At 36.1% G+C, this 21990-nt stretch overlaps 1 protein-coding gene across 9 annotated transcripts in view; it reads right to left on the bottom strand.

Moving 5' to 3' along the window:
• The window catches only part of SORBS2 (sorbin and SH3 domain containing 2), a 195626-nt gene that overhangs the window by 86597 nt on the left and 87039 nt on the right, over window positions 1–21990 (bottom strand). For all 9 annotated transcript variants that reach the window (XM_032224653.1, XM_032224646.1, XM_032224651.1 and 6 more), the window contains exons 3-5: window positions 16395–16444; window positions 7661–7687; window positions 4394–4518 (exon numbers count right to left, since the gene is read on the bottom strand). In XM_032224653.1, the coding sequence (XP_032080544.1) occupies window positions 4394–4518; window positions 7661–7687; window positions 16395–16404 (162 nt within the window). In that variant the 5' untranslated portion in view covers window positions 16405–16444. The remainder of the gene's footprint in view (window positions 1–4393; window positions 4519–7660; window positions 7688–16394; window positions 16445–21990) is intronic.

Raw genomic sequence — 21990 nt, 5'->3', positions numbered from 1 at the left:
TCAATATTGGCACTACTGCCAATTAGTGATAATTAGAAGATTTATGATCTGTTTTGGGGTGAATCTCCTTTCTATGGATCACAACTTTGCCTTATCCAGAATGCAGGAAAATGTTCTCTTTTTATGTTCTTTGTCTTTCTCCTTTCCTTGGGTTAAGATGGACTCGAAATGTATTTGGAATAATAATAATAATAATAATAATAATAATAATAATAATAATATGTTACGACGTCCTAGGCCCATAGGTGGGGCCTGACTAGTAACCAATGCCAAATCTGGCGAAACAACTGGCCGCTGTGATACAATTGTATAATAATAATAATAATAATGCAGATTTTTCATTATTGTGACAGGTAGTTTTACCCAGGATTTGTGGTCATTGTCAGAACTATGTGAGTACGCTAAAGAGAAAAGAGTTAGGTGATACAAGAAAGAGCTAAAATTAAGAAGACAGAGAAAGAGATAAAGATAATATACCACATGGCATTGCGCAGCTGGAGCATCAGACATTTGTTGCATATTTTCTGGTGGCATCTTTGAAGGGTCTGGAGAAAATCTAGATGGATGATGTTGGCATTCAGGTGATGCTTTACAATCAGGGATGGGGGCTATCTGAATGGAGAGAGATGCTTTGTGTATCTCAGGCACGGGGTTACAGACAGGTGAGGCAGACCTCCATGGAACTGCTGAGGCACCACCAGGCTCAGGCATTTGCTGTGTATGAGAAGGAACACTGCTAGATGCATTCTGTGCCTGAGTCAATTTCAGGGTAGAAACTCTACGTTTCTGAGGCTGTTTGTAGCCTTGAGGAACAATAGTTCTAATGCCAGCTATTGTTTTTGTGCTAGAAACCGAGGCCAGTGGTTTTGTGCTTTTTTGTGTGAAAGACATTCTTGTGTTAGACTTTTTAGAATAAGCTGTCCTCTGAAGAAACTCCTTGTTAGTAGAGTATTTGCCATCAGGATATGGTTTAATTTGTTTGGTTGTTACGGAACAGGAGTTACTTCCACTCTTCTTCAGATTAGATATTCCAGATCTACCAAAACTTTTTTTCCTAGGGGGCAGGGGGGGTGCCTTATTTGCCAAAAGCATCCACACAACAAAAGAATATTACAGGAGAAAGAGACAAAGCAAAACATTAGCAAGAAAGTAAACAGAGTTGTCTTTTAAAATCTAGGCACTAATAAATGTAAAAGTTGTCATAGCAATCAGTGCTTCTTGAATCAAGCTGCAAAATACAACATTCCAGAAAACATTTTATTTTGCTAGATAGAAAATTAGAATATATTTATTGACATTTTACATATCTACCTTTAAAAATGTAACATTGAGTCGAATGTAGCTTTTACTTAATTTACTGCAGATAGGATGGCAGCAAAAGCTCTTTCTGGGTAACAACATGGATATAAAATATTTTACTTTTAGAACAAAACTACTGGCTATCAGAACTGTTAAGGCAGAGAGGAAAAAATGCACATGCATTTTAGATCGCATTTTAGATAGATCATGCAAATAAAACTTTTCTGGTGCAAATCTGTATGTGTGTGCATGCACATACCCCCCTCCCCCAAATTATAAATTTACTGATTTACTTAATAATTCTTGTATGCTGCTCATCCTGCACCCTCTAGGCAGCTAACAATACAGATAGATAAACTACTTTCCAAACCTCAAGTACATATAAATACACATAAAAAATAACTTTCAACAAATACAAATACCATAGCCCTGCAAGCCTCCTTCCTGTTAAAGAACACCCATCTCCTATATATGATGAAAGAGGTACCATATTTTTTGGAGTATAAGACGCACCTTAGCTTTTGGGGAGGAAAATAGGGAAAAAAAATCTGCCTATCAGATATTCACCTGGCTAGCGTCCTTAGTCTGGTCAGCTTCAGCACATAAGTTTGCTGGTTTTGATCGCACATGTTTTTTATCCCCTGGACTATGTATTCTAAGTGAGGCCACACTGATTAACAATCACTTACAGTCATTACAAGTAATCATTATTGAGGGCCAGTAAGAAGTCTATTTGGACCAAAAAAGAGTACACTCTCCTACTTAAACTCTATCTGAGATCATCAACCAGCATGATCGATGCTATTTCTATTCTGGAAACTTGGAAGAGTAACATTAGCAAATTATCTGCTCCACAGAAAAATTGAAGGGCATACTTAAATGAGAACATTCAAAGAAGATAGCCACAATTTGCAAAATAATGTGTTGCATTGGAGAGAAGTAGATTTTCCATTCCTTGAGAAATTGTTTTTGAAGCACAGAATTCATTTTGTTTGTCTCTACTCTTCCAAGCCTCACTTAAATGTGCCGGTATCCAAAGGAGTGAAAATGCTACAGTAAAAACATTGGAAGCTTTTTTAAAGCCCTAATGAAGTACTAATGAGTGAAGCTGATCTTCCGATCTTCCAACTATCAGCTGTGCTTTAGAAGCTTTTTTTCAGCCCTAATGAGGCGCTAATGTCAGAGGGAGCAGCCATGAGAAAAGCAGACAAAGCACGAAAGATCCCTTCACTCATTAGCATCTCATTAGGGCTGAAAAAAGCCTTCAAAACAGCTACATTTGGAGTATGACGCACACAAATTTTGAGCCACTTTTTTGGAGGTAAAGTGTGTCTTGTACTCCAAAAAATACGGTAAGTCTTCCTTTTTTTTTTTCCTGGAAAAATAAGCCTTGGAAAAATAAAGTGGGTAGAATTTCTACTAAGCAAAGTTTGATGGAGTTGAAAGAGTGAGTATGCCCACCCTAGAGGCCTGTCAGGTGACAATTCTGAAGACCCAGGACCTGCCCTGAATTGTCCCTATTTGATCTGACTGGTTTGGCAGAGGAATATGGGAGAATATGGTCTCTTAGGTACCAGGTCTGAAGATATGTAGAACCTGAAGAATAATAACTATACCTTGAACCATATATGGAAGCCAGCTGGGTACTTGAGAGACCGCATGCTGCCAATTACCTCCCAAAGGCCCATTAGATCCCACAGATTAGGCCTCCTCCGGGTTCCATCTACTGGCCAATGTCATCTGGCTACTACCCGGGGGAGGGCCTTCTCTGTGGCTGCTCCGGCCCTTTGGAACGAGCTCCCCGCAGAGATTCGGACCCTCACCTCTCTCCAGGCCTTCCGAAAAGCTGTTAAAACCTGGCTGTGTCGGCAGGCCTGGGGTTGATGAGTTCCCTTCCCCTCTCGAATCGTGTGACTGTTGGTTGTCTTTTAAATTCCCCTGTACCTTTTCTGTTGTAGTTTCTTTGTGTTTACCTCCCCCCTCCCCTTGGGTTTGTGAGCCGCCCTGAGTCCCTCAGGGAATAGGGTGGCATATAAATAAAATAAACCTCAAACTTGTTAATCAATGTAACTTGTAAAACACCTGGGTAACTTGAATATATATAGGTACATCCATTTCTACCCAGGCCACTGCATACTGAAGCAACTAAAGTTTCTAGTTGTTTTTCAAGGACAACCCAATTATAGTGTGTTAGAATAGTGTCATGGCTTTGTCAGATCCCGGTTCGGAGGAGGAGATTGAATTGGGACTGTTGGATGAGGATGGCATGGTCCTTTCCAAATGAGTGAAAAGTCCAGGGGCTGAGGCCAAGACAGTCCCAGGGCTGTCTGGCAGTGGGGGAGCAGGCACAGCTGACCAGACAGAAAGCTGCCCATAGCAGCAGATAAGCTGCAGAGGGCCAGCGGGGATGACAGGCTCCAGAACACCTCTGGCAAGGAACAGCTTCCTCCCCTGCCTGATCCGCAGGTGGGGATCACCAGCAGAGTGAAGGGAGACAGAGAGAGGGTCAGTGAGGCTGTTTGCGAAGAAGCAGCCTCCCTTCCTCACAAGGAAAACCTGAAGAAGAGTGTTGTAACCAGACACTGGGGAAAGGTCTGTTTGTCGTGAACACCTGTTTATTTTGATGGGAACCTTCCTGGATTTTGTGAATACTGCTTTGTGAATCTGGATCATGTTTCTCAGACAAACTTCGGACTTCACTTGTGGACTTTGGCCTTGGCTCTCTGATTTTGAACTCTTGGACTGTGCTTTGGTTTCTGGAACTCTGGACTTGCGTTGCAGACTTGTGTTTCAGAAAAATATACTCCTTAGAAAAAGAGTATATTTAACTCGAAGGACATTTCATAGCTGGATACTTTACTCCAGGAAGCAAATTTAGAGTAGGAGATAACAACTGTGTATAAGTAGTATATTTTTTGTCATATAGCCAAGATGTAAATGTATGTCAGATGTATGTATGTATGCCTGGGTAATATGAGTTAGGTTAGGATAGCATCCAGGAAACATTCATCCAAAGGAATGAATAACCCCTTCTCTGTTTCTGAAAACCTAGCATTGAAAGTGGAAGTGTGACTGTATACAGCTCCCTGTTTACCTGAGTTGGTGATTTCTTTTCTTGTAGGTTTGGCCGGACACTTCGAAAGCCTTTTGCTGCAAGAGAGGAGCTGCTAGTGTCTCCATTCAGTGTCTCTCCACTTCCAATGTTAAATGATCTCCAAGCTTTTATGTGGAAAGAAATCCAAGTAAATTTATTTCTGATACAGAAATCCTTTGATAATGTAACAAGTGAAATCAGTTCTAATTTTTTTTAAAGAAAAAAAAAGATCCCTTTGGATAGAAGCAGTGGCACCAATGTGAAAAATGAAAGGATATAAATACATGTGAATCAACAACATAGGACAGACTTTATTATGAAGAACAACGAGGAGGTGATGTTGGGTTCACCACCATTGTTCAGCTGAAACAAATGACTTTTTTGTCAAGCAGCATACATAAAACAAAATGGCATAGATGACAGTATGAATATAAAATCATCATACATGTATAATTATTTGTCCTTCCTTGCCCCTCACCACCTATGAATGTCCTGACTCTGACTTTCATAATAGTGTTTCTCAGTGGCATCTCCATAGTTCGTTTTATAACTTGACAAAGAATAAAGCCTTTATCTGGAAGTGGGAAATCCATGTTCCATTTATAATCCTGAAACCCCATCACTTGGTATTGAGGAAATCATTAGGGCTCAGTTAAAGAGATGTCAAGAGACCTATCGTAAACTTTAAAAGAAAGAAATTAGAAGTGTTCAGGGAAAATGACAACCGTTTGATTTTTTCTCTCCCTTATGAAGACATTTCTAAAGTGGAAAATGGAATGTTCCTACACTTTGGGCATGTTCAGACAGCTGGCTTAATGGGTTGTTGTTCAGGCTATGAGTCAGTTCAAAGTATGCCAGCCTAAATTCATAGCTCATCACTGTTCAACCTTATTAACAATGTCAGTGAATGGACTTTTTCTTAAGAGTGTTCTGTGGAAAAAAGATAAGGTGCTAAATGTCCTTACCAACAAAAATTAATCACTTTTCTAATGGAGAATGGGAATAAGATAGATGGCTAGATAAGTAGATTTAATCATCTAGGACAGTGGTTCTCTGCTGGCTGGAGAATTCTGGGAGTTAAAGTCCACAAGTCTTAAAGTTGCCAAGTTTGGGAACCACTGATCTAGGACAACCTGATCTAAGGTAGGTTGGGGCTTTCCATTTCAATTGATGTGACCCATCCTGTGAATCACCTGCAATGGCTGATCTACAATGGTGATACAATTAAAGCCTTCTAATGGGGGGGGGGAGTCTCTGTAAAACAGGATTTTACAGATTTTATTTTCCTGTTTTAGTAGAAATTACCAGCTTCCCACCTGGCATGGAGTACCTGTGACACCTGATGCAGAGAGGTGGGTGATAGAAGTTTGGACAACTCTCTACTTAAGTGTTTCTTGGCAACTTTAAGGCAGGTGGCTTGGAGCCTGGCTTTGGAATTTTGGGAGTAAAGTCCACCCTTCTTAAAGTTGTCATGGTTGAGAAACATTACACTGCCATAAATCAGATGGTTCCAATCATCCACAGGATGGGGTGGAGTGGATGAGCAGGATGCTTGGAAGACTGCTTCTTGTGATGGCAGCTCAATGTTAACTCAATGTCCTTGCCATGTGGGAAAAATGCCTTGCCAAAAAAGCAAGGGGTTTGGGGTAATGAAGGCATACCTTCCCCACCAGAAAAAAACATAATGACATGTAAAAGCAAGTTTCTCAGCCTTTCTTGTCATCATCATGATTGCCATCAAACTGCCACAAACACTTTGTATGTATCTCAGGCTTGGGTCACAAGATGGGAAACAACAATTCCACACTGGATTAGAAATCTCTGAAGTCTGATGGTTTCTACTATGGACTGAGAATTAGAAGAAGGCTTCATCAGGAGGGGATAGCCTTAAAACATTAGTTATAGCAGCACCCCTAAGAAAAAGATAAGGGAATATGTGCGTTAGTTAGTCTGGTATGATGGCAGTCGCCAATGATTAAAGGTTCTACTTTTCTGTTGGTAACTGTCTGAAGGATGAACAAGATAAATGGATCTTTTGCAATAGTTATTTTGGTAGCTTTCATTATTACATTTAAGAGCTGTAGTGCAGTGCTTAGAATGCAGTACTGCAGGCTAACTCACTGCTCACTCCAGGAATTTGATTGTGAGCAGCTCACGGTTGGCTCAGTCTTCTATCCTTCCGTGATCAGTAAAATAAGGACCTATTTTATTAGATACTGTTGGATATTGTTGGAGGCAATATCCTTACTCTGTATATCACTTAGAGAGGGCTGTAAAGAACTATGAAGTGGTAAAGAACTATTTAAGTGCTATTGCTACATTTAAATATATCTTTGTGGTGGTTATAAGAATAAAGTATGCATCTAAAAATGGCACATTATTGACTTGGAGAAGATAACAGTAGAGAAGACCCAAATTAAATGTACAGCTTCCTCTAGAAGACAAGAACAGTAATAAGTGAAAAACCCAAAACACACACAGACAAACACAAACACACACACAGACACAATATTTAGATTATATTTAATCTAAATAAGTCTAGGACAATGGCAATTTTTTTAAAAAAAATCCTAAAGTTGCTTATTTTAAAAGTTTGTATCTTCAATTATAAGAAATTTTTCAAGAGTTTTTGCTAAAAATAAAATAGTTACCTTCTAAACCAATGGAATTCTTTTTTGTTTTATACTGTTTTCTAATAACAAAAATGTATCAGCCACTTTGTGCTGGAATTACTGGCTGCATTTACATGACATTTTGGTGCAGGATTAATTTACCTAGCTTCATTTACACAATGGATCCAATTTTCTAGTCTAATACATTAGTTAAAATAGAGTCAGCAAATATTGTGGATCAATGTTCTGTGTAAATGTAGACTCCTCCTTGATGAATTGACTGGATAGCAAGCCACTCAGAAGTAGAAGGGAAAGTTTCAGTAATATAAAATGGAATGCTTATGGTCACACATTCACAAGGTTTCTTGTCCATGGTAAGATCATTCTCAACTTTAGTAATATTTATAGGAGAACAGCATTAGATTAATAGTATGCCTTGCTTATTCAATATATATACAACATACAGTACAAATTTTGTAATGATGCAAAAATGAAAACTTGTGCATTGTGACAACACAAAGCCTGGCCTTCTGTACGTATATCCTGGCAGAAGTATGTTCATGGCACGTCAATGAAATGCCATGACAGACATTTTGTTATGGATGCCTATACAAACACATGCAATATTTTAGTTAATTTATTTTTAAAAAATTACCTGAGTCTGGTGAATGGGAATCAAGTCCTAGAAAGAGTAAATACTAAAGTTAATATATGGGAAGTTTGATTAGGATTCTTACAACTTGTTTTAGTCTCTGACATTCAGGGAAATTTATTTACCAAACATACACTTTAGAAATATTATAATTTGATGTTATAGTGTACAACGTTCACTGAACTCAGTGAGTTGTATATGAAAATAACCAGCACAAAATAACTTCTTATGATGATTTTTATTTTTGCTTGTCCCAAACCTCTTTTTATTTATGAATTCAACAAGTTGGTTCATATATATCCTATTCCACTTGTCAGTTCGCATAAAAAAACTGAGCAATCAACCAGGGTTTAACTACCTCCATGGTGTCAGGAGTAATACTATTGATGACTGTCTAAAAAATTACCCATTACTACGGTATTTTAAACACTAATATTTATTATACTTCTATTTAAAAATCCAAACTCTCTAGGTAGATTACAAATTACTAAAAAAAAAAAAATACATGAGACCTAGCAATGTTTTGAGGGACATTCATGAAAAACAAAAGAATAAATGATCCAGAGCAATGTTTATCAAACCTCAGTAACTTATCAGCTAGAGAATTCTGGGAGTTGAAGTCCATACATATTAAAGTTGCTGAGATCGAGAAACGCCAAAAAAGTTTCTGAGATTGAGAAATGCTGAGCTAGAGGCTCTTTCCATTTTCATTGACAGTATTTTGGCAAGATCACACTTAATCTGTAATATCTTTCTCTGTATAATTTTAAAACTATATGTTTAATTAATTAATTTTAATTTAAAAATTAACCATAATTATGCAAAAGATGTACTAAACCCCTCTAAAGCACCTGAACAATAAAGCTTATGTACTAAAAGCATTGTGTTTTCTCAATGCTATAATGTATTTAGCACACACTGATTTATTGGAATTTATCTTCCTTTCTAGTGTCTATGCATAGTTTAAGACTCTACAAGAACAGTAACTCAATACCTGTGGCTTGATTCAATTACATTCAGAATTACAATTAATCTTCTTATATGATTCATCTCATATAATTCATCTGATTAAATTCTCTGGGCTACTATCAAATGTATTTTTTTTAAAAAGCATTTAACTCAGGATTGTTTCTGAATGTTTGTAACAAAATGACTCCACATATGGCTTTTGCCATTTTGCTATCACATGTTTTTCATTTTTCACATTTCATTTTTCTATGTTGACAGTTTTGTGACAACATTTAGCTAAGGGTTGGATTTAATTGCTAAAAGCTGTTAATATCTGAAATCTAGTTTATGATTTCTACCAGCCAGAGGGAAAACCTTTCAATCCAATGTTCTAAAGGGCATTGAGAATAATGACAAATGTTACAGTGTGTTCAGATAGGTGAAATTGTTGAAGCTTGAAAGCTACTTTCTAGTTTTGCCCTATTGTCTTCTACACTTTTTCAATAAGGAATTGCACACACAGTGCTTTTTACATGAGCAAAGAGAATTATAAAGTAGGAAAAAAAATAAAGACAACATTTTACTTCTGCACACAAATTTGGGGAGGGGGCATATTACTAATTTGGTACAGTTGACTTAAACCAGTTTATTTATTAAAATATTACAATGCCCTTGTTTTTCAATTGTCATGGGCAATACTATGCCCTGGCATGGGTAAGTGTTCCTCCTTTTTCCTGAATGGGAAACTCTCACGGAGGTCTAATTAGAGGCTCTGCTCATATAATTCCTTAAAATTGCTTGGGGCTAAGCAGAATTACAGTTCAATCAATGGTTCAGCATGATTAGTAAGTATCATTGCCTGAATTGCTTCTGTTGAAGATTCAAGGAAGCCTCTACATTACAGATGTGCAACTTATGGCCTTAGCACCTCACACGATCCCTCAAAATAGCATGTGCAGTTCACAGCCCTTACCAAACTTGTAGTAGAATTGAATGTTTAATAATACAAAGAAACATTATCTACAATGGAATAATTGATAACAATTTAATTCAGCTCATTTTGTTTAATAAAGATAGTCCTTATTTAATGACTGCCTTGATTAGTGACCATTTGCAGTTGTGACAGTGATAAAAAATTAACTTTGCAACCAATCCTTCCATTTATGATTTTCAAAGGTCTGCAAAGCAAAGGAAAGCTAAAGGAAGACAGTAAGCACAGGAGCAGTTTCACTTAGTGAATGCTTTGCTTAACAACTGAGTTGCTAGTCCAATTATGATTGATGAACAAAGACTATTACATCTAATTTTCGTTTAAATATAATTTAATGTCACATTTATTCTGAACATTTGTGCTTGCTTTTATTTCTGGCTAACATTTATTTTCTGAAATAACAGTCTACATTTGAGTAAAGTAGGTCAATCCAGAATTTCTTTTTGTAAGATTGATCTTACACGGGAAAAGACCCAAATACAACAAGACCAGCATATATGTGTGTGTTTGTGTGTGTGTGTGTTTATGTATGTATGTATGTATGTATGTATGTATGTATGTATGTATGTATGTATATCTATATATCTATATATATATATCTATATATATCTATATATATATATACACACACACACACATACACATACATACATACATTCAGTGTGTATGTATGTATGTATGTATGTATGTATGTGTGTATGTATGTATGTGTGTATGTACGTGTATGTATAAATATATATATATATATATACACACACATACATACACACACATACACACACACATACATACATACACACTGTGTGTGTGTGTATATACACACACACACACACACACACACACACACATATATTAGAACAAAAATGCTAAACAGTGATGAAATGACAGATTCATCACAATAACAATTGTGAGGATCCGTGGTTATCATTTCCAATATTCCGTTCTATTGCAAACTGTATAAAAGACAACACAATGATACTGAAGTGTGGCATTCCATGGTTAACAGCTATACCTGCGGTCAAAAGGTTTGGAGAACTTTGAACTCTCTTCACCGCTGTTAGTTTGACAGACATGGCAGCACGTTTGCGAGCACACCCACCACTATCTGAAAGCAGAAAAGGACACAGGCACAAGCCCACGACGTAGAATGCAAGCGCATGCAATGTACAAAGTGAAGATTACTGAGATATGCAAATGTGGACATAAATCCATGCAGTTAGAATTTGTGGTTGATCCCTAGATACTTGTACATACGTACCAAAAGGTTGAGGAAGCTGTTGTTAATTAATACTGCCATTCCAAAGAATACACCAGCCAAAGATTTAGGCATGTGCTTTCCAGTATTTGAAAAATCACTTGGGTGTACCTAACTCACCACAAAAATAAAAAGACTAAAAGGCAGGATTAAAAATGACACATCAAAATAAGGAACTAATGAGAACGCAGAACTAGAAAGTAGTATGTGGCCCTCACTGAATATCTTATTAGTTGCCCAGAGTTACTGTGTGACAGACTGGACGGCTAATAAATTTTACAAATAAATAAATAAAAAACAAGTATAATATTGATTCAGATTATTAAAATGATAACCTGAACTATTTACTGAAGGCAGAAATACATGAACAAGTAACATTTTGCCTTCATCTAACAATCTTCCTGCTCCAACAGAAAGAAAAAAGAAACCATTTAACATTAATTTACCTGAAAGGGAGTAGCCTTTTGGTGGTTGGGTGGGGCATACTTGGTATTTGTACATAAAAGAATTACAAGGAACAAGGTGAAAATGGGCACAGCTGCTTTTTTAGCCCCCCCCCCCATTTTTGGAAACAAGTTTTGGAAAGAAGTTTTTTTTTTTTCATTTTAAGAAAAAACACAGCTTATTTTAGAAGCACTACAGCCTTTGCCTAAATGGCGAGAAACAGTCATGACTTTGGGCTGCTTCAAGTTCTTCGGAAGTGTCTGAAAGGCTGAAACTATTACTGATTGATAGTACTTTATGGGGGATGTGATAATGCTAGAATTTGGATGTGAGCAAATTCCCCTTTAGTTCTTCTTCAGAAAGTGCAATGAAATGTCTTACCAGGGATTATGAACTACTTAACAAAAACAAATGTGGCAGAAAGTGCTGGCTGTAATTGGAGAAACTGTGGGAAAGAATTTTCCTAATCAAAATTTACTGGAGGATTTATGCATGGAAATGTTTTTTGAATCTTGGAGATTTTGCATTTATAAGCTGACTTTAAATCTTGAACTTAACTCCCCTCCCCCTCCCCCTTTTGGTAATTATTATTCTCCCCACCCCACCAAAAAATAATTAAAGAAGCAGTTGATCAGTTTAAACAGGCATACAAAAGCATAATTGTCAACCTGCTTGCTGTTTATTAAGATGCTGCCATAAGTTTTAAAAGACCTGAAGGTAAGTTGAAAATAATGGAAATCTTCAAACTAAGAATGATCAGGTAACACTAGCAAAGATCACTCCAACACACCATGAATCAGATTTTATGATTTAATGTAAGAGAAAAGGGGCAGTGAGGAAAGTAAGTCAAAGCAACAAACCAATCCTAGCAACATTATTATCCTCACTCAACTTGGAATTTAGGGCATATTGCCCAAAATGAAGGCTGCATTTGTACAAGAAAGCTATCATTGTACAACAGTTTCAATTCACCTGCCAGAATAGTCCAATAAAACTAGTTCTCTGATATAATAAGATCTCTATCTTCCCTTCCAAGTTAATCTCCTTTTTAAAATTCTATTAATTCTTGTGTACATTTGCTCTGTTTTAGGTGAACAAAAATAAATCGGAAACTCATTCCATGTGCCTGAAATGCAGGAATGTATCATTTATCGCAAAGAACTTTGTGAGTTGTAATATCAGGTTTGGCAGTGTCCTTGCCTCCATGTTGGCTTAGCCCCCTAGGGAAGAATATTATTCTAAAAATGGCACAGTTAGAGAGCTTTCTTAGAGGGCAGTAAAGCACTGTGAAGTGATATATAAGTCTAAGTGCTATTGCTATTGCTATTAAACCAGTATGTAGTAGAAGCATTCAAACCCATTTGACATTTTGATCTAGGGTCTTTTGCATGCATAGTCCATTTTTTTGTAGAAACACAAGGAGTGAACCAGTACATCTAACCACAGGTGGGCTTAGGTTTTGCATGCTTGGTGATTTTATTACAAGGACAAATTCTGAATTTAATTTGCAATGATTAGAAATATATTACAAACACTCTGAGATTTGGAGCTTGTGCTTTCCATACACTTCATAGTAAAACCAACAGCTGGATTTTACTCAGCCATTAATAGTGCATAAGGAGAAGATAATTGCATGGGGCAGGCCTACTGAATTTAAAGGAAATCCAGTTTGGTTGATTAAATATATGATGGCATGCAAACATTCAAAAATCAAAGAAAGCTTGGAAGATTCTGATTATCCATTCCAGGAAAGAATAAAATAGCTGGTATTTGAAATAATAATGCTGAGTGTCTAGGACATGCTATTCTAAGCTTAGGAACTGTTCTGAAAACAAACTGTTTATTCAGCATTGCATATAACATGTAGCTTATTTTGATATGTTTTGAGCGCATAGAAGATAAATGGTAACAATTCTGCATAATGATGATTTAATATTAACAAAGTTAAACCTCATATATTTTTGCACTCTCCAAGGACTGTAATTGTTTTTAACCAGGTTTGTATTTATGTCTTTCATTTATTGCAAAGCAGTTGGGTTATTAAATCATTTTAAACTGAGATGCATTTATCATAATATTATCCTTGTACATTTGTGCCTAAAATTTATGGAGGGACACTAAAGATCCATTTAAGCAAATTAACTTTGGGCCATTCATTATCTATGTGAGAAAAGGGGCTGCATATAAACAATCTGCCCAAATTATTTGAAATGTTATGTTCTTAGAAGGAATCTGGATAAGTGGAAAGCTTGGTCTACCCAGCCACTTAAATGCACTTTAAATTGATGCACTTGGATTTAAACTGTTTAATCTCATTAAAGTTAAAGACAAGAATTCTTCTTACGTCTGGTGAGAGAATATTTATTTATAGATTGTGGATGTGTGTTATCTCTGCTGAACACTGTGCAAGTAGCATTGTAGGGATTTTTTAAAATCAGCTTTTAAAATCTCTAAAATGATTTGTTCTACTATGGAATGGAAGAAGCAATTCTGCAGCTATATACAGTTTTTTTTAATGAGTAAAATGTTTTTGTTCTGGAATCCAGAGAAAGGAGGCTGAATTTTCAAGCTTTTGCTAATTGGTTGAGGAATTCAGATCTGCAGTTGAATAGTTTACATTAAGCCTTTTTGGGTATTCCTTGAGTATGCATAAATAGTTGTTAATTATTTCATATAAAAATAAATATTTTAGAATCAAATTATTGATGTCTATAGTGATTCAAATGATATACAATGATTAAAAAAAGAATCAATTCATAAAAATGAATATTTCACCTACTTGATAAATCTGGATATACAGCTGTGCATGAATCTTGCTTTAATCATAACATTATATGTTACACACTACATACATTTTTTTCCTGGGCAATAGGAAAAGTGAGTGTTTCATTCTGCCTTAAATGAATAGTAAGAGGCTTGCTCAGGTGCCTCATAACTAGAGCAACATCTCAAATAAAGGTTAGCATATGCTGAAAAGATGTAAGATGCTGGGTCAATGTTTAATGATAATGGCACTGAAATCAAATGTTCAGTGTTGTTGTTGAATGTTATTGGACTGGGTGTGTCAAATTTTTCAGCTTTCAAATTTGCAAACATTAGGGGTGCTCAAAAGTTGTGACATGCCTTGGTGAATGTGAAAGTAAATTGGTTACTTTAATATAATTTAGATGTGCTTGGTAAGTAACTCCATAGATACCATGACTTTTGAACATTTTGTTTATTTCACATCAATATAATAGGGAACTCTGAGAGAAATGGAACATTTATTTTGTTTAAAAATAGTTTAAGAGATGGACATCATTTAGCCTTGGTGTATCCCTTTAATTTTGATAGGAGAGATTCATGGATATGCTTAAGACAAGTTATAGAATTCAATAGGATTTCCACTAATTTTATTACAAACAGAATCATTGTGATCTTTCAATAATATAGATTAACTCTTAATTGGTTTTGGAATAATGTGTGGATTTTAAAATAGGTAATGCTTGATCTGTTTTTTTAAAAGTGGCTGCTTAAAGGCCTGCAAGTAAAATATCACTTAAAGCTTTTATGTATACTGAGAGCTTATGCACTGAAGATAAATTTGTTGTGTGTCCTTGGCCAATAAAGAATTCTATTCTATTTATTAAATTTCCTCTCAAAATCAGATTGTATCTTATTTCAACAGAGCTGAACCTCTAATTATTGTCTTTAGAAAGCCGAATGGTGCAGTTATGGTCTAAAGTAGAAGATTCATTTTAGGGTAATCAGCTATCTCTAGGTTTCACCTTTATGGTACTCCAAACTCTTTCTATTGTTAATATAGAAAATGATGTTCCCATTTGGCACTTCAAAACCAGCAGAAATAACATTAACTCTTAAGGACTGCTTGTACCATATGTTTCTTTTCATATATTTGGTTACATATTTATTATTTTCTTTCCACTTCTCCTTGCTGACTGTGGTACAGAAGAGGGCAAAAAGAACTATACTTTGTGGGAGGGGGTTATATGGCCACGATATTTGGATCTATTCCCTTCAGTGATATATATAGTCCCGTCAAAATTTACTTCTGGCAGTTGATAGAGATCAGAATCTTGAAAGAGTTCTTTAGAGAGGCAAGAAACTGACCATGTATTCTCTTTGCTGGTTTTATGTTTAGATTAAAGCAATGTTTCTCAACATTGGCCGCTTGAAGATATATGGACTTCTACTCCCAGAATTCTTCAGCCAGACTTGCTGGATTCTGGGAATTGAAGTCCATGCATCTTTAAGCTGCCAAGGTTGAGAAACATTGCATTCGATCATTAAATTATATTTGATATTGTTTGTTCTGCATTATCATTCACTTAAGTTGCAGAATTTATACTATCCAGAATAAAGGTATATGGGGATCAAAAAAAGATATATGTGGTCATCAGTGGCCATCACAGAATTTGCTATCTGACAGGTTTTAATTTTTTTCCTTTTTACAACCCTGTAATTCCTTTATTCAGAGTTGGGTGACTGAATGGAGCTGAACATTTATTGGGACAGATGTCCTTTCTGATGCCAATATGGAAATCAGAGCAGCTATTTTGTCTTTGTGCCCTGAGAGAGAAACATCTGTTGGTCCCTAGGATTGCGCTCTCAACCTTATGAATGGGAGGCAAACATCTTCACCCCTAGGCCATCATGCCGCTCAAGAGGTTTTAAATATAATTTTCCAAAATGTGATAATGTAAAGCATATATAATTTAACTCACACACTATATGTAAAATACTCCAGTAGATGATTTTAAACAAAATAGGTAAACAATAATTAAATCATTCTAAAAGTAAATGGTTTGCTATTAAAGAAAAAAACCTGTCTTGATTTATGCCACTGTACATGAATATGTTCTTTGCCCCAATATATTTTACTAAATAACTGAAAATATATTGAAATGAAATGCAGATGCTTATTTACATATGCATGTATAAATGCATATATTTATACATAACAGTGTATCTAGAGAATATACATCAGAACTTCGAATGCACACACATAAGAAAGAAAAAATATTAGCAAAAAGTTATTCAAAACATCTGTAACTTGCATTAAACAATATGCTCATTTTTTGCACCATGAAAATGCATACCTGTGTTCATTTTGATTCTGGGAGATTTGCTACTGAGGTCTTCAGTTTGCCTAGAGAAAATAAAGGCAATCTGTTCATTATCACAATGCAATAGAACATGAGATAAAGATGTTTTGAGTAGGCAGACAAGAAAAAAATAGTGGCATTCAGGTTGTACATGCTTCAAAAATGATTTCTTTCAGAAGGAGCAAAAAGAAATTATTTTAGATACAGTGGATGGCTGAATACTGCTAGAAGATGTCTGTTCTTTCTTTGTACAATGTCCACTTCATGGTCTCTAGTCTTCCTAACTTCTCACAATCAATTTAATTTAAAGAGAAAATTTCATAAGGGAACTGCTCCCATTTGGGCTTTTTCAAATCAAAAGCATCAGCAGCAGGGAGGCTGCAGGGAGATGGAGTTGTTGGCTACATAAAAACCACAACACCAGCATTGTTCCCCACTTTTGAACAGAAATTAAGCCACCCAAATAACAAAAAAGAATTTGAAAGAAATGAACACTCTAAATGTTGAAGGAAAAAAAGACTTCGGGCACAGTAGTGGAAGCTGGAGGACAATTACATATGATTATTTCCATACCATTTTTTTTCATTTGTTTCTGTATCTGAACACATTTGTTAGAGAAGGGAAATAACACTCAGAAATCTGTTTATGATTGCCTATGTCCAAATTCACATCCCCAAATCTAAACAAACTTAAATTCTTTTTAAAGCAAGTATTGCTGTGGTGATAGACATAATGATTGTTTGTCTATGCATCCATTTAAGATGGCAGCTACACTCTTTAAAAAGTTTTCTTAAAAAGGTAAAGGTTCCCCTTGCACATATGTGCTAGTTGTTCCGGACTCTAGGGTGTGGTGCTCATCTCTGTTTCAAAGTTGAAGAGTCAGCGCTCTCTGAAGACGTTTCCGGGGTCATGTGGCCGGCATGATTAAACGCTGAAGGCACACGGAACACCCTGTTACCTTCCCACCAAAATGGTTCCTATTTTTCTACTTGCATTTTTTACATGCTTTCGAACTTCTAGGTTTGCAGAAGCTGGAACAAGTAACAAGAACTCATTCCATTACACGGCACTAGGGCTTCGAACTGACGACCTTTCGGCAGTTTGTAAATTTTCTTACAAAGGTTCACTTTGAACCTTTTGAGTGCCTGTAGCCTGCAAAAAAAATTCCAATATATTTAAAGGACTGAACTTATTAAATAACATTGCAAACAACATGCTAATTCACCTTCTATGTTTCTATCTGGGAGAACCATTTTGAGAAAAATGTATTTTATATTTATTGAAATAAATATGTCATTATCATGGCAATAATAAATAGTTGAGGTTAATGCCCTCCTCGGTGCAGTAGGTGAAGATGTGATAATCACTATATCATCGGACTATAAAAATAAAACAATAGGTCTGCAGGTCCAAATAATCTTCAGGATTTGTGAGTTTTTGTACCCTATCATAAAGATTAAGTAGAAAAGGAACTAAAATACACAACTTTTAAACATTCTGGGAACTAGGCAGCACAGCAAAAAGCTGACTTTATTTGGATGTGGGTATTATTGTGCAACAATATAATATTATTGTGCAACAATATAATATTATTGTGCAACAATATAATATTATGGTGCAATAATATAATATAATGGATGGGGTCTTCAATTTGTCCCATAAGGTTCTCTAGAATCAGACTCAAAGGTTGTTTCGAGTTACTGGGCTCTTCTGGAGACTGGAAGGTATTTTCATGCCTGGATCAAGTGACTTCAAATATACCTTTTGAGCTTTTCTTTTCTTCTTCATGAGTAAAGCTTTGTACTTTCTTTTTTGCTTTTCATGAATAAATTCAAGAATAATAGGCAGTTGTTATTGTTATACACCCCAGGGGGTTTTCATTAGTTTTTTGCACATTTCTCATCCAACCATGATTTGGATCTTGGTGTTTTTTTTTAATTGTTAGAACCCCGTTTGGTTTTATAAATTAGTGCTTCTTAAAATGTGGTAATGAGTATACAATATTGTGTGTAAATGTACAGAGGGCAGAAGCAGAGTGGTTTTCTTTTACAAATAGGACCAGTAGGTGGTTTTACAAGATATAAAGCACATTTTCTTTCATGCACTCATGCACCATTCTGAATCCAGTTAATACATAGTTGTTTTCCTACTGACACTGTGAGAATTAACTGCTGCTGAAGCAATGACTTCAAGGTAGTTAAAATCTCTGGGAAAGAGGAATGTTGAATCAGGCCCCAGATGGAGTCTGCCAGGTACTTAACATGCACGAAAAGCAAATTATAAATACATTAATCCAAGAAGCTGGAAAGCTTTCAGGTTCTGTGGTATTTCTTTGAGGGACCTGATGCTCCATGGCATTCAAAACACATACAAATATATAAACAGGAAACACAGCATGAAATAGCAACTAAAAAAGAAAGTCATGCTATCAGAAGATTGCCTTTGATTGCTGACATTATTGTGATTGTGTTTTTGTATACAGAAAAGAGGCAGAAAAATGGAGCTAGTGCTACTTACTGAGTTACATAGCTTGTGAAGATTTCCCACCTTTTCCTTAAGCAGGAACTGAGATCAGAATAAATATGGCGCATCCTAGTTTATCTCAAGCTATGATTACTTGGGTACTTCAAGGTACATTATTGAATGAAAAGTTACACAATTAAACATCAGGTTACAAAAACAAAATTCAGAGACTACGTAATATAAGCTAAATGATATATTATCACCTTTTGGCACAAAAGTTATTTAATCTCTCAATTAAAAAAAAAGATACTATTGTGGTAACATCCTTTTCTGCCAAATATATTCCAAGCAGAGAATTATATAAAGGCTGATGAAGAGAAAGTAGATGACTGAGAGAATTAGAGGAAACAGCAAGTCTAAGTTGATACTCTCCAAATACAGTAGTATTTGATGGACAGTACTACTGTATTTGGAGGGTATCAACTTAGACTTTCTGTTTCCTCTAATTCTTTCAGTCATTTAACCTTCTCTTCATCAGCCTTTATATAACACACACATACACGTGCGTTTGTGTGTGTATACATATTATATATGTGTATGGGTAGATATATTTTCTTTTGAGAGCAGGCAACAGAATTTCATTTTTAATGTGTGCCAGTGTACTCTCAGTAAAAAGTGACAATAAAGGTCTGTCTGTCTGTCTGTCTGTCTGTCTGTCTATCTATCTATCTATCTATCTATCTATCTATCTATCTATCTATCTATCTATCTATCTATCTATCTATCTATCTATCATCTATCTATCTATCTATCTATCTATCTATCTATCTATCTATCTATCTATCTTATCTATCTATCTATCTATCTATCTATCTATCTATCTATCTATCTATCTATCTATCTATCTATCTATCTATCTACCTACCTACCTACCTACCTACCTACCTACCTACCTACCTACCTACCTACCTACCTATATGGAACTATTAAAGATTATAGCCACATAACTCGGTAAGTACTGTTTTATGTACTGCTTAAATATTCTTTCAACCACTTGGTCTTCTGATGTTCCATATGTTGCCCATTTTTGGGGGTGGGAGGAAATCATATCATCTATTTTTTTTAAATCCCAACAACCCAAAGAAAATAATAGAACCTAAACAAAAATTCAAATCACTGTAATAACACTGAAAAAGGGTCTTTTTCAGAAACCACTGAGCACAACAAGGTGAATAATAAATTAAAGAACAATTGCATGGATAAAGGGATTGACTTATCTTCTTGATATTCTGAATAAAACCATCTTGCAATTAATGCCTCAGAACTCTATGTGGTTGATTAAAAGATTATACTGACTCCAGGTTGTTTTTTTCAGTTTTAATAAACTGGCTTTGGTTATAACACTGGTTTTCAAAACAGCCCACAAATTATTCCTGAAAATGGCAGATTCCAGAAAGCTTTGCTTGCTGCTATAGGAGATTGAATTTTCAAATGTTCTTATAGTTGGGAACTGAACAAACAGTAGCACTTGAAAGCAATTTGTACAATGCTACACTACACACGAAGCTTGAAAACGATATTCTGAAGCCAAAACTCTGCATAGAAATAGGTTAATAGGATTTTTATTCAGAGCTTCAATCTGTTGTCATAAATATTCACAGCACCCACCTAGACACTGCTTAAGTAAGGCACTTCATCTTATTTATTTATTTATTTATTTATTTATTTATTTATTTATTTATTTTAGTTTGTCAAACATGTGCGACATAACAGGTATAAGTATAAACATGGGCATGAACACAGGAAATGGGTATGAATAAATGGGGACAGTTGGACAGGGACCGTAGTAGTGGTGGGTTTCAATTTTTTTTAGAAAATCTTCTATAGGTGTGGCCAACTTTGTGGCAGTGGCTTGCCGGCCATGTGACCAGGTGGGAGTGGCTTGCCAGCCATGTGACCGGGTGGGAGTGGCTTGACAGCCATGTGACTGTGTGGGCATGCCCAACTTGTAAACTGTGGTGAAACTCACTTAACAACGCTTTTGCTTAGCAACCAAAATGTTGGCTCAGAAACTCTGGCATTTGAAGCACGCAAGTCTTAAAGCTGTCAAGTTACAAGACCCTTGCACCCCTAACACTTTAGGAGAAAAAAACCCAGGGGTGTTCAAACTTGACAGCTTTAAGACTTGTGGACTTCAATTCCCAGAATTCCTCCTCTCACTCTTCATCTTGATGATGGGCGGATGGGCAGGGGGAGGGAGCTGGAACTGGTTCTTAACAGGACTGTGGATTTGTGGAACTGGCACGAACCTACCCCTGGAAGGTAGGCACGCTGGTGCACTTATGCACACCCCCTTGCAGACCTCTTAGGAATGGGGTGAGGTCCACAATAGACAGTTTAATGTTAAAGTTATGGGGATTTGAGGATGTAACAACAGAGGATGTAACAACAGAGTCAGGTAGTGCATTCCAGGCATTGACCACTCTGTTGCTGAAGTCATATTTTCTGCAATCGAGTTTGGAGCGGTTTGACTTTTATGTCAACATAAAATCCTAAAGGGTCACAAATAATGAGGAATGTGTATATGTTCTTATTTATCCCATTACTTTATAAAGCCCATCATGATTTAATTCTCTCAACCTCAATGCAGACTCTGGGGTACATGGAATGTTATCAAACATGAAAGCTCATTCAATTACAATATCATATACCAATAGTTCCAAGGCAGGCTGGATATAGAAATAAGCCTGACACCCCATCCTAACCTTACCAATGAAGATGCTGATTCCAGACTTAAAATTAATTGTTGCTTCACTGGAATGACCCATGATTTACATTTTATGAAAATACAAGTAAAAGTGAACACTGCTAAGAATGTTTCCTTTCCATTTTGTTCTAATCCACTAAGATCTGTTTATGTCACAAAGTGTGTCTCAAGTCACTGCATAACAAAGTCATCCTTAAAAGGTTTGGTGCTATTATTGTCTTTTCACTAGAAGGCATACTGTAATTGGTTGTTAAAACATCTGACCAGCAAAAGATACTATAATCATGACGGCAAACCTATGGCACATGTGCCACAGGTGGCACATGGAGGCCTCTCTACTGACACGCGAGCTGTTGCCCC

Source organism: Thamnophis elegans, chromosome 9 (assembly GCF_009769535.1).
Source record: "Thamnophis elegans isolate rThaEle1 chromosome 9, rThaEle1.pri, whole genome shotgun sequence".
In the NCBI taxonomy this organism is placed as follows: Eukaryota; Metazoa; Chordata; class Lepidosauria; order Squamata; family Colubridae; genus Thamnophis; species Thamnophis elegans.
Note: the sequence above shows the minus strand (reverse complement) of the source record. Positions and strands in the feature narration are given on the sequence as shown.